The sequence below is a fragment of the Aptenodytes forsteri genome, unplaced genomic scaffold, assembly GCF_000699145.1.
Source record: "Aptenodytes forsteri isolate BGI_AS27 unplaced genomic scaffold, ASM69914v1 Scaffold260, whole genome shotgun sequence".
NCBI lineage: Eukaryota > Metazoa > Chordata > Aves > Sphenisciformes > Spheniscidae > Aptenodytes > Aptenodytes forsteri.
Window position 1 is genome coordinate 554,338 of NW_008795557.1, and position 11,295 is coordinate 565,632.

Here is an 11,295-nt window from a genome sequence, read left to right on the forward strand (position 1 = left end):
ATCCTCACCTCCCGCATTACTTCCATGAAATAACTCATGCGCCAAAGCCACTGGCTCCCATTACACCACGCTGGAGATGGAGATGATGTCTCACCATGGGCTGTTGGGCTGATCTGGATGCTTAGGAGCACAGTTTGCCTTGGATTAGGTCATACCTAGCGGAAAAGGACCTGGGGGTGCTGGTCGACAGCCGGCTGAACATGAGCCGGCAGTGTGCCCAGGCGGCCAAGAAGGCCAATGGCATCCTGGCCTGCATCAGCAATAGTGTGGCCAGCAGGAGTAGGGCAGTGATCGTGCCCCTGTACTCGGCACTGGTGAGGCCGCACCTCGAATACTGTGTTCAGTTTTGGGCCCCTCACTACAAGAAGGACGTTGAGGTGCTGGAGCGTGTCCAGAGAAGGGCAACGAGGCTGGTGAGGGGTCTGGAGAACAAGTCTGATGAGGAGCGGCTGAGGGAGCTGGGGTTGTTCAGCCTGGAGAAAAGGAGGCTGAGGGGAGACCTCATCGCTCTCTACAACTCCCTGAAAGGAGGTTGTAGCGAGGTGGGTGTTGGTCTCTTCTCCCAAGTAACTAGCGATAGGACGAGAGGAAACGGCCTCAAGTTGTGCCAGGGGAGGTTTAGATTGGACAAGAGGAAAAATGTCTTTACTGACAGAGTGGTTAAACATTGGAACAGGCTGCCCAGGGAAGTGGTTGAGTCACCATCCCTGGACGTATTTAAAAGACGTGTAGATGAGGCACTTAGGGACATGGTTTAGTGGACATGGTGGTGTTGGGTCGACGGTTGGACTCGATGATCTTAGAGGTCTTTTCCAACCTCAGTGATTCTATGATTCTATGATACCAGAGCCAAATGATCTCTCCCGACCTCAACAGCTCCAGATTTATGTAAAAACAATCCCAAAACAACCCATTTGCAAGCCTGACCCGGGGCTTTGTTCCCCTCGCGCTGGGTGCACCCAGTCCACCTGTGATTTGCAACAGAGATGAGCGCAACGAAGTGTTCTCGAATCAGTGCTTTTTAATCCATAAAAGGTGAGAGTCCATGTACAAATTAAAAACAAAAACAAAACCAAACCACCGGTGTTAGGGAAATTATCCAACTCGCACAAAACACAACACCTCCACCAACGCCAACGGAGGAGTTGAGTGGTGCGGGTGGAAACGCGATGCGCGGGCTCGCCGCTTGTGCATGCTTCTTAAATACATCTCCAACTTGGAGGTGTCCGTGTCGGCAACACATTTAGGATCGGGGGAAGATGCTGCCGGGATGCTTTAACAGCAAGGTGGCCTTTTCTGTGAACCTGCCCCCTTCCTTACCACTCCCGCGCCAAGCAGCTGGCAAGCTTACGTAGAAAAGCTTGACTGCACCAGATGGCCTCGTGGTGGCAGCCAGATCTGTAATCCCGTCTGATGATGTCTCAGTCTACAGAGAGGCCTCTCGGTCAATAACGCAGAGCTAGAACCCCTCCTTTAGTTCTCCTTAAATAAAACTGGGGCCAAAAGCTTGGCACGTGGGCATTGAGCCACCTAGAAGAAGTCACGGTACAACCCCAGAGAGATGCTCTCGCGACGGTATCCTGCTGCCAGCGCGCGTTCACTTCATTAAACTACCGCTACAAATTTGTCACGACTTAAAAAGTACAAAAATACAATTGCATCTCTGAAGGGTATTTTATACCTACCAAGATCATCCAAGCACTGAAGACCAGACAGCTCTTTAGCCTTCAGAAAAATAATGCACAAGGCAGAAATGGGATTGAGAAAATTTTGCCAATATATCTAAGCGTGTATTCGGAGTCTCCCAGCATTTCCAGTACAATTACCAAGATGTATGTATCCATCAGCCCAGCTCGGGTACGAATGCTGACAGCACAGTGTTAGGGTATTAGCAACGTGTGCAAGATCCAATACTAGCACAAATTTAGTAGTTTAATAATCTGGAGGAGCTATCTTCCTCGAATTTTAATCTCATACCAAGAAAAAAAACAAGGCTCTTAGCTATTAATCTACTCACATATTTAGGGCAATCCACCTCTACTGATTAAAAAAAGAGTGAGACAACAAATGCACGTTAAGTCTTTCCCTTTTCTTCCAAAGAAGCAGGCTGTGCAGCTGGGCTGTATTTGCTGGGCCAACCTAGGTGTCCATTAAAAAAAACCCCAAAAAGCACTAAAAAAAAAAAAAAAAAAATGGTCAAACCCATCCTAACTTCAACCTGTTTCACTGGGACATCCCTAACTGGTACCGCGGCAGAGATGCACAGCCCAGTGCTGCCCGGGCAGGTCTGCGCCGGACCCCATGATGGGGTCACCACGAGTCACCGATGCCCACACTATCCCCTTCTCCCGAAAAAGGGTAGTTGAAGGTGACCTCCAGCTGGAGCTGCTGAACAATTCGGCTCCGCTGGCAGCTCTCGGCGAGCGGCAGCAGCGGTGCCGTCTTCTACCTTGCAGAGAAAGCCTAGGAGACGCTAAAGAAGGTTACAGCTTTTGCTTTAATGGCTGGGGCTTGGTTTGGCTGCTCCTCGCATTGAGCAGAAGACACAAACCAGTCCCTGCTTTATACCGAAGCACAGCTCCCCCCGACCCCTTAAGAGGAAAAAAAAAAAAGAAAATTAAAAATAAAGAATAAAACAGTGTTTCCCCATATTGTTTAGCTGAGGATCGTTTAACGCAGGAGCTGGGAGATGGAGGAGTCCGGTGCTGTGCATCGCTCGCCTCTTCGGAGAGGATCCGACCAGCGGCACGTCCCCAGGGCGGGGGGGTCCTTGCAGCACCGACACCAGCGCAGCCCAGACAGGCCACCGGTGCTTGCGAGGGTTCACGGGCAGCCAGCCCCGGAGCTCACGGGACACGACCTAGCCCGGTGGCCGCTTCAGTACATGGCTTCGTTGTCTCCCACCGCAGTGAAGGGGACGCCGTAGGTGCTCTTCTTGCTCCGCTTGCTCTTCTTGCTCCAGACCAGCAGCGTGCTGGCGCTCTTGCTGTTCATCAGGCTCTTTCGGCTGTTCTCCTTGTTGCTCTTCAGCATCCCGCTGCCCGAGGACATCGCTGCCGCCTTCTTATCTGCCTGTTTGGGAAGGGGAGCAGAGAGGGGCGTGAAGCCAGGGCAGCACCCGGGCTGCAAATGCAGTGCCTGGCTTCAGCCCTGCACCTCCATCCCAGGAGCAGGACACTGGGGAACCTCTGCCCCCCGTGGAGCCACCTGCTTCGGTGCCTGGCTCGAGGCTAACGGTGAAAGAGCAAAGCTTTCCGTCCCTAGAAATCCTGCTTCACATTTGTTAAGCCAGCTGCAAACAAAGCCGCCACGCTAGAGACAGCGCAGAGCCTCGTTTAAGCAGACCACAGCCGGTCTCTTCCCCCCAAGACCTGCAGTTTCCCACCTAAGGCTTGGGACGTGACTTACGGCTTTTGGTCCCTCTGAGCCCTGCAGGGTTATCACAGTGATCTCCACTCCCTCCTCCCCAGTGCTCTTCAGCAGCTGCACCACCTCGGCATGCTTGGACCACTTGCAGTCCTTGCCGTTCACCGAGATGATGTAGTCTCCCTCCTTCAGTCCGGCTTCCTGCGGGGGAAGAAAGAAGACGCACGCGTTTGAGCTCATGAATGCTGCTGCACAAAGTCTGCTTGGTTTCCACCCCACAGGTCCCAGTCCTGTGGAGGCACGGGCCACAGGGATGGTTGGGGTCCACCCTCCACCTGCAGCACAAGACAGCCGATGCCTTCATGATCCTAAAGCTTTTGGTCCCTCTGAGCCCTGCAGGGTTATCACAGTGATCTCCACTCCCTCCTCCCCAGTGCTCTTCAGCAGCTGCACCACCTCGGCATGCTTGGACCACTTGCAGTCCTTGCCGTTCACCGAGATGATGTAGTCTCCCTCCTTCAGTCCGGCTTCCTGCGGGGGAAGAAAGAAGACGCACGCGTTTGAGCTCATGAATGCTGCTGCACAAAGTCTGCTTGGTTTCCACCCCACAGGTCCCAGTCCTGTGGAGGCACGGGCCACAGGGATGGTTGGGGTCTCCCCCCTCCCTGCAGCACAAGACAGCCGATGCCTTCATCATCCTAAAGATTTTACGTCTGCTTTTGCAGCGTGCATGCAAAAGTGGGATGCTCTACAGACTAAGGACCTCTTTTGCAGCTGCTGGCGATGGCCACGCTTGACATCCAGCATGCTATAAACTCCCAGCCCCGTGACTTTTTGCAGCCTTGCAAAAAGTGCATCCAGCTCTGACTCTTCGATAACGGTTAAACGCTGCAGGTCTCCAGAAAAAAAATAAATAAATAAAAAAAAAATATTGCCTGCAAGCCTTGATCCTTGAGAAAACAGCAGGCTCAGCAAGGTTCTTTGCACACCCTTCATCCATCAAGGCATCAGCAAGGCTCTTGACATGCTTGAAGGAAAGCACGTGCCAGCTCGGGGCCGTGGGGACAGCATCATAGCTAGGAGCAACCCAGCCAGGACATGCCAGACCAGCTGCAATGGAGGTTTAAAAACTTGTCCACACAGGGACACCCGCATTCTGGTGTCTATCTGGAGACCAACCTCACCCCAGCTGAGTGCAAGGAATGTTAGCAGCCCAGGGGGCACAACTGTGGTCCAGATATGGACCATATATGGTCTTTGAGAAGATTTTAGTCTCCCAAAAAGGGATGCGATCCTGCTGCTAAGGAGCGTGTTGTTACAGAGATGCTGGGCTCTGGATGGCAGGGTTGATGCTGAACAGTGCTGAGGGAGGAGGGAAACCTTTAGGGTGTCCCACAAGGATGCTCCAGCAAGCTTCTACTGGAAAACAAAGTTGCCCCTGATACATCAGAAAGCCCAAACAGTGAGTTTTCACTGAGATAACTCGCGTTTCAGACTTGCCATCTTGTTCCATCCACTGTCACGTCCCAAAATGGGGGAGAAGGGAGCTGGGTGCTTGCCAAAGAGAGGCTGCCAGCAGTTAAAAATGGAGCTAACCTCCATATTTTTTCCTTAGCTGTCTCCTAAAACAAACAAAAAAATCAATTCTTTCCTGACACCCATCTGCAAGCCCCGGCAGAGATGAATCTCCACCTGAGCACACCAATGCAGTTACCAACTGAGCGTTCAGATCTAAAACCACCTGGCACCCCTCGAGGCAACCCCTGACACCTCACTTCCAGCATCCCCACGGGGACAGCAAGAACCTGGGGTACTCACGGCAGCGCAGCCCCCCGGGATGACACCAGCAATGAGGACGGGGGAGTCTCCTCGCAGCGTGAACCCAAAACCGTTCTCTCCTCTCATCAGGTGGACTCTCCGCGCTGGGTACCACTTGTTTTTGGCCGAGAAAACTGAAAGGGGCCCCTGGGGTAAAGGTAGAGACACGGAAAGTGCCTTTCAGAGCAAGAACAACTCCCTGGGGATGTGCAACCTTGCAAAACACCCGCTGATGGGGATGAGGCAGAGCAAGAAAGCAGTCTTTTGCATTTCTTTAAGGATGTGATTTTGAGCCTACCCAGTGATTTACCCTGCCTGCATGCCCAAAAATGCAGATTTATGCACTATAAAGCTAGAGGTGCTTAAAACCCATGTCAGATGTTGGCTTTCTGAGCAGCAGCAGCAGTCTCGTGTGGGTTGGGAAGGACCTCGGGAGGTCTCTGGTCCAACCCTCTGTCCAGAGCCTAGGTCTGGACATCCTGCCGGCACTGCCCCGCTCCTGCGAGGCAGGAGGAGGAGGAGGAGGTCTCGGCACAGTCAGCGAGCTGGCATCAGTTTAGATGCTATAATCCCAAAGCAAATGAAACAGAAAGCTCTGGTGGGCAGAGCTGGCTCCTTAATTCCCCCCTTCAGGACAAAAAAAAACAACCATCAACCAAGGAGGGACGATGGGGGTTGAGGTTTTTCACCGCTGCCTGCCTCTGGGGGAGGCAGCCTGGCTGGGGTGGTCCAGCAGCAGGGTGCGAGGCGGTGGGACAGGTCACCTCTTCAGGGTCAGATTCCCCCCCCCCAAATCTTTCCTCTTTTCCTGCCTTTTTCCTACTTTTCTATTCCCACAGGAGCAGGATATACCTGCCTGCCCTGGGGCTGTCCAAAAGCAGAGAAGTCCAGCCTCTCCCTGGGGTGCCACGCAGCCCTTGGGGCGTCTGGGGGACAGGGACAACACAGCCAGGTCCCACAGCAGCCCCGAAGCTCAGTCCTGCTCCCCGGGACCCTGTAAGCCTAAAGAAGGTAGGGATAAAGGTCCGATGGGATTTTCCTGGTGCCTCCCACCTGGCACCATCCTGCTCTGCTCCCCCCAAAAGCTTCCTCTAAAGGGTCCCTTCAGTCCTTCTCGGGTAAAGCCCACCCAAAATGCCTGTGCCCGCTCCCCCATGCACCGGAGGAGCTTTGCGACCCATTTAGGTCTGGCAGAGACAGATCTGTGCCCCCCCGCCCCTCCTCCCTGCACGGGTCCCTGCCTGCGAGGAGGCGGCTCGTCCTCCTTGGAAAGCCGCCCGTGGGCGCAGCGGCTGCACCGGGAGAGGGAGAAGGGGCTGCGGGGAGAAGGAAACCAGGCAAGCAGAGCATGCAGGGGAGGAGGAGGAGATGTCTGCTCCCTCGGGGCAACCTCCATCCCGTAGCCGTACGTACCAGCCTGTGGAAGAGGTCGGTGACCTTCACCTGGGAGAAGTTGGGGGATTTTATCTCTGGTTTCTGGTGCGTTTTGGCTAGTGGTAGGGAGAGAAGAGCAAATACGCCGGGGTCAGGTAGCTGTGGCAGCTGCTGCCTCTACATTGTGCTCCCCGAGAAGGGATGGTGTGACCCATAAGAGCTGGGACCTGCTCAGGCAGCTGCCAGACACGCAGCCTGGAGCCCCCACTCCCACCCGTGATGCTCCACCGCCGTGCAGGGAGCTCTGGTCCACAGCGACATGCCACAAACTCACCGTGGAGTTTGCCCACCCCATGTAACCTGCCATAAATCCCCTCCCCAGCTGCACCCCCCAAAAAAACACTTACGGTGAATGTCCGGGGCATCTCCAGTTTCGAAGAAGTCCTCCTCGTGGTCGATTTCCGAATATTTGCTCAGCGAGCGTTTGTGGGCGAAGGAGAGGACCTCCTGGAGGATATCCATCTTCCGCAGGATCTTACACAAGCCGTGGATCCTCATGGCTTCCTCGTGCTTCATGATGGCTTTCTTCAGATGAGCTTTGCCTGCAAGGGAGCAGAGAGATCGCAGCCCGAGCGGAGCGGAGCAGCCCCGCCGCCACCGCCGTTCCCTCTCCGCTCGCTCAGCTGCCCACAGATGACAGCAGCCTCCGCGGCTGTGTCACCCGGCGTGACTCAGGGACAGCCCAGTCACGTTCGCAGCCTGCCAGGCGTTCAACGTGCGCTAAATGGAGTAGGTCCCAGCCGTCAGCTCGAGCCCCCGATGTAGGGCTCGGAAGGGACCTTGAAGGGTGACCTACTTCACTCCCCCGGCGCCGACAGCAGAGCTGGCAGATGTTCCCAAAAACCACCGGCGAAGGAGCCGCCACCACGTTGCGCCGCCCCCGAAGTCCCTCCTAACACTTAACCTCAATCTCCTCCGCAAATTAACTTCTCTCCATCGCCTTGCATCCCCCGGGGTGGGGGGGGACACGGAGGACAATCGAGCCCCATCCTCCTGGTGACAGCCTTTTAGCTTCGGGAAGATGGAACACATCTCCCTCTTTTCTAGGCTAAGCAAAGCCTTCTCCCTGCCCGGCAGGTCCTGCTTTCCACCCTCTTCGGCATCTGCTCCTGCTTTGCTCCTCTCAACTTGCCTTCAACGTGCTTCCACCCTCGTGAAAACGGAGTGGCCGAAAAATGGCCAGAAGAGATGAAATCACGACGACCCATGGGTATCAACGCAAACATCTCCTTTGCAAGAGACTGCAACCGAGATACCCGCATCCAACGCTAAACTACCGAAAAAGGTAGAGATATATATATACACACACACGTATCATAGAAACACGTGTGCCTGTAGCATTTCCAGTTTTAGGACACACGGTGGCAACATAACCCAGAGAGTTGGTTGGAGTTTGCTCCAGACTTATGAGGACCACAGCCAGCGGCCTGAAGACCTCTGCTTTCCCCTCCCCGAAAAGTCGCAATCGAGGAAATCTATTGAGGCTGGATGGAAACCAGAAAGGAAGAGACTCTCCAAAATAATTGTATCAAATGCAATCAATCATATTTTATCAAAGCACCCGCAGCCAGCCCCATCCATGGGCAAGAAAGCAACTATGTTTTACTGAATATCATCAACCCCTATTTTCAAGACATCACTGGAAATAGAGGTCGAGCATGGAAGCTGTGCAAGCTTTTGGCACCACTCTATTGAAGATGGTGGAATATACCATTTTTGATAAAACATTATGTTATAATACTAGAAGACAAGGGAAAGGGAAAAAAAAAAAATCCTTTCAGGGAGATGGTTTTAATGCTGCAAGTTTCTCCCCTTCCTGTAAACCAAAACCAGAGCTGAGGCTGGCATCTGCACGTTCATTTTTCACCAGCAGACTTTGAACGGAGCCCCTTCCCCCCAGGAAGGTGGGTTGATGCAAATCGGGAAACCAGATGGCAGCAAGCTGAGGGTGTCGGGGTGGTGTTACCGTAACGCTCTGGTTTTGGGGGTGATTTAAGAAGTCTCCTCATGCACGTCCTCCACCTCCATCCCCAGCAGCGAAATCTGGCCGAGCAGCCGGTAGGACTTTGCTGAGGCTGGCGACGTGACGAACTCATTCCTGGTGGGACCTGTCTCCTTCCATACGTGCGCCACGAGGGGAAAGAGCACCAGGAGGCAGCTCGTGGGGGAGGCAAACCGGAGACGACACCCCAAAATCGGGGCGCTGAGCTTGCTCTTGTTGCAGCCTTGTTGGGGAGGGGCTGCCAAAACACAACTTCAGCTGAATAAGCAACGCTTTGTTTTTCCCCTGAAGCTGAAAATCCGCATGGGAGGAAGCTCTCGTCTCCCAAGCTTTTTGATGCAGCTACACCCCCTGGCATCTGCTGTGTCTTCTTGTCATCAAGCCAAGTCAGCAGCAAGCCCAAGCCAAGGAGCTTCCAGGATCTCTGTGTCCCTACGGATTTCTCCATGCTGCGTTGGGTGACGTTACCTGGCTCAGGACACCTCGGTGTTCGAGGTTTTACTGGCAAACTCAGCTGGACAGGTTGGTGCAAGCACCGTGAGTTGGTCCTCAACACCCTGACAGGGAACTGTGACACTTTCCTGCCTTCCCAGGAGAGGCTCTTTTCAAAGAAATCCCCCCCCCCCAAAAAAAAAGGTGTCTTTGCACAGAGACATCCCCCAACAGCTCATCACATTCCTTTGTAGAGACCATGCCTACCCAGGTAGGGTTACGATGGAGCTCACTGCCCGTGCATCGAGGTTTCATCACAAGAACGGAGGGCTTTGCCCCCATGGATGCACTTACCCAGCTTCCTCCTCTCCTCGGGGTCCTGCAGCAGGACGCGGAGCGAGGGTCCCTCTGGCATGGTGACGTGGAACTGGATAAAAGCCTTCTCCTGCTCCGGCAGCTCAGCATCAGTTGCCGCTGCGTGAAAAAATTGGGTGCGGGTGGGCTTGGAGAGAAGTCAGGGTGCTGCTCAGCCACCTGGACCCCTGTGGTGGTGGGGACAAGGGGACCAGGAAGCCACATCCATGCTCATGTGGCCCTGATAACTTCAGCAGCAGCTTCCTCTCACCCAGCCTGCAACAACCACCAAGACATCACTGATGGGGAGAGGGATGAGTTATCACAGTCAAGGCTGCACCAGGCTTTGAAGCCAAGTGCAGGGTTTGTCCTGTGCGCAGCACAAGTATCCGGCTCTTTTGCCTCCTTCCCTCCTTTGCTCCGGTCTGGAAGCAAGATTGGAAATCAAGAGCCCTGGGTTTTCCCCACTTGGAGGTTAGTGACATGGAGCCAAGACAAACAACAACTAAAGCACAAGAGCTGGGCAGATTAAAGTGTAATTTGGGAGCTGAGCCCGGGACCCCTGCACGGGCAGAGAGCATGCAGTGCAACCAAGGGGGTCCTTTGATGGAGAAACCGAGATGGATAGAGCTTGCACAGGTGCTCCAAGCACCACGCTGGGTTCCGTACGCATGATTTTTACACCCTTATTTCCAGCCAAAGCTGTTCCTAATCCTCTTTGGCTCACAGGGAGCTCAGGGTTGGATGGCAGCTTCCTCGCCTGGGCACAGGGTGCGATAAGAAGGAACCCAGAGGGCCTCCAGGGAGCCTTGTGGACTTGCCGGTCTGAATGTTAGGAGGTCCCAAAGCCTGGTGAGCACCCCCAGCATAGGGAACCGGCAGCTCCAGAGCTGGCTCTCCCCATGCCAACCCTCTCCGTGCCAGCATCCCTGGGGAATTAAACTGCAACATAAGGAGTTTATTACCGGCTGGTTAGGGGAGCAAAAGATTTGTTATTCTGAACAAGGGGGTCAGGGAGAGGCAGCAACCGTGCGCCTGAGATCTCAACAGCATGCTCTGGATGGAGAAAAAAAATCCCCAAACACCCAAATTAGGCATCTCCTGCAGATTTGTCTTTCCCCCAGCACTTAAGGTCATTGGGCCAGGCAAACAGCCTCAAAATTTTAGGGGAAAGGTTTGCCCTGTCCCTTATAACCCCATGCAAACCCGGCCCCATCACCACCCTCTGCCGTTTCTGTCTTTAAGCTGCTCCAGCCCCACGGTACCCCGCTCTCTCCCGTCTCTGCCCCAGCAGCTCTCCTTGCTCAATGCTGCTTCTGCAACGCCCACACGGCACAAGCCCGGCAGCAAGATTTTGGGCAGGCTCCGGAACGGGGGAGGATGCTGGGACAGTCTGGCAGCCATCGCCGTCACCGACACAGCACTGCTTTTGGCAGCAGTCACCGGCACAGCAACTGCAAGAAGTCCCCCAGCCTGTCCTCAGCCACCCCACCAAGTGACGGGTCGGCACCACAGGTCACAGCATGCATCGGCTGCCTGCCCCCAGATCCTCTGCCTGACCCGAAATTGCTTGCACGGCTGTCAGTGATGGCACAGATGGAGATCACAGGTCGCATCCTACGTCCACGCTCCAGCTGGCTCCATGGAGCCACGTCAGCCCGGCTCCGGCACAGCCACACGTACCCTCCTGCCAGCACCCCACCACCCTGGGATGCCCAGGGCAGCCAGCCATGAGGCTGGCAATTAAATCCGAGGTTTTTTTGGTTTTGTTTTTATTTTTTGAAGCCCCCAGCTGGCCTGCCACATGGACCAGGGCATCTCTGGAGGCTGCCCGGCTGAGGACACCAGCACACGTGTGGTCAGCAGGCAGCTGACCCCCCCCCCCCTTT

General features: G+C 54.6%; 1 protein-coding gene across 1 annotated transcript in view; it reads right to left on the reverse strand.

The window, feature by feature from the left end:
* Positions 1-1,006: 1,006 nt before the first annotated feature.
* Positions 1,007-11,295, reverse strand: part of RHPN1 (rhophilin Rho GTPase binding protein 1) — a 32,481-nt gene continuing 22,192 nt past the window's right edge. Inside the window, exons 10-15 of the mRNA XM_019472823.1 lie at positions 9,407-9,526; positions 6,966-7,160; positions 6,598-6,674; positions 5,185-5,331; positions 3,409-3,567; positions 1,007-3,072 (exon numbers count right to left, since the gene is read on the reverse strand). Of these exons, the coding sequence (XP_019328368.1) occupies positions 2,878-3,072; positions 3,409-3,567; positions 5,185-5,331; positions 6,598-6,674; positions 6,966-7,160; positions 9,407-9,526 (893 nt within the window). The 3' untranslated portion in view covers positions 1,007-2,877. The remainder of the gene's footprint in view (positions 3,073-3,408; positions 3,568-5,184; positions 5,332-6,597; positions 6,675-6,965; positions 7,161-9,406; positions 9,527-11,295) is intronic.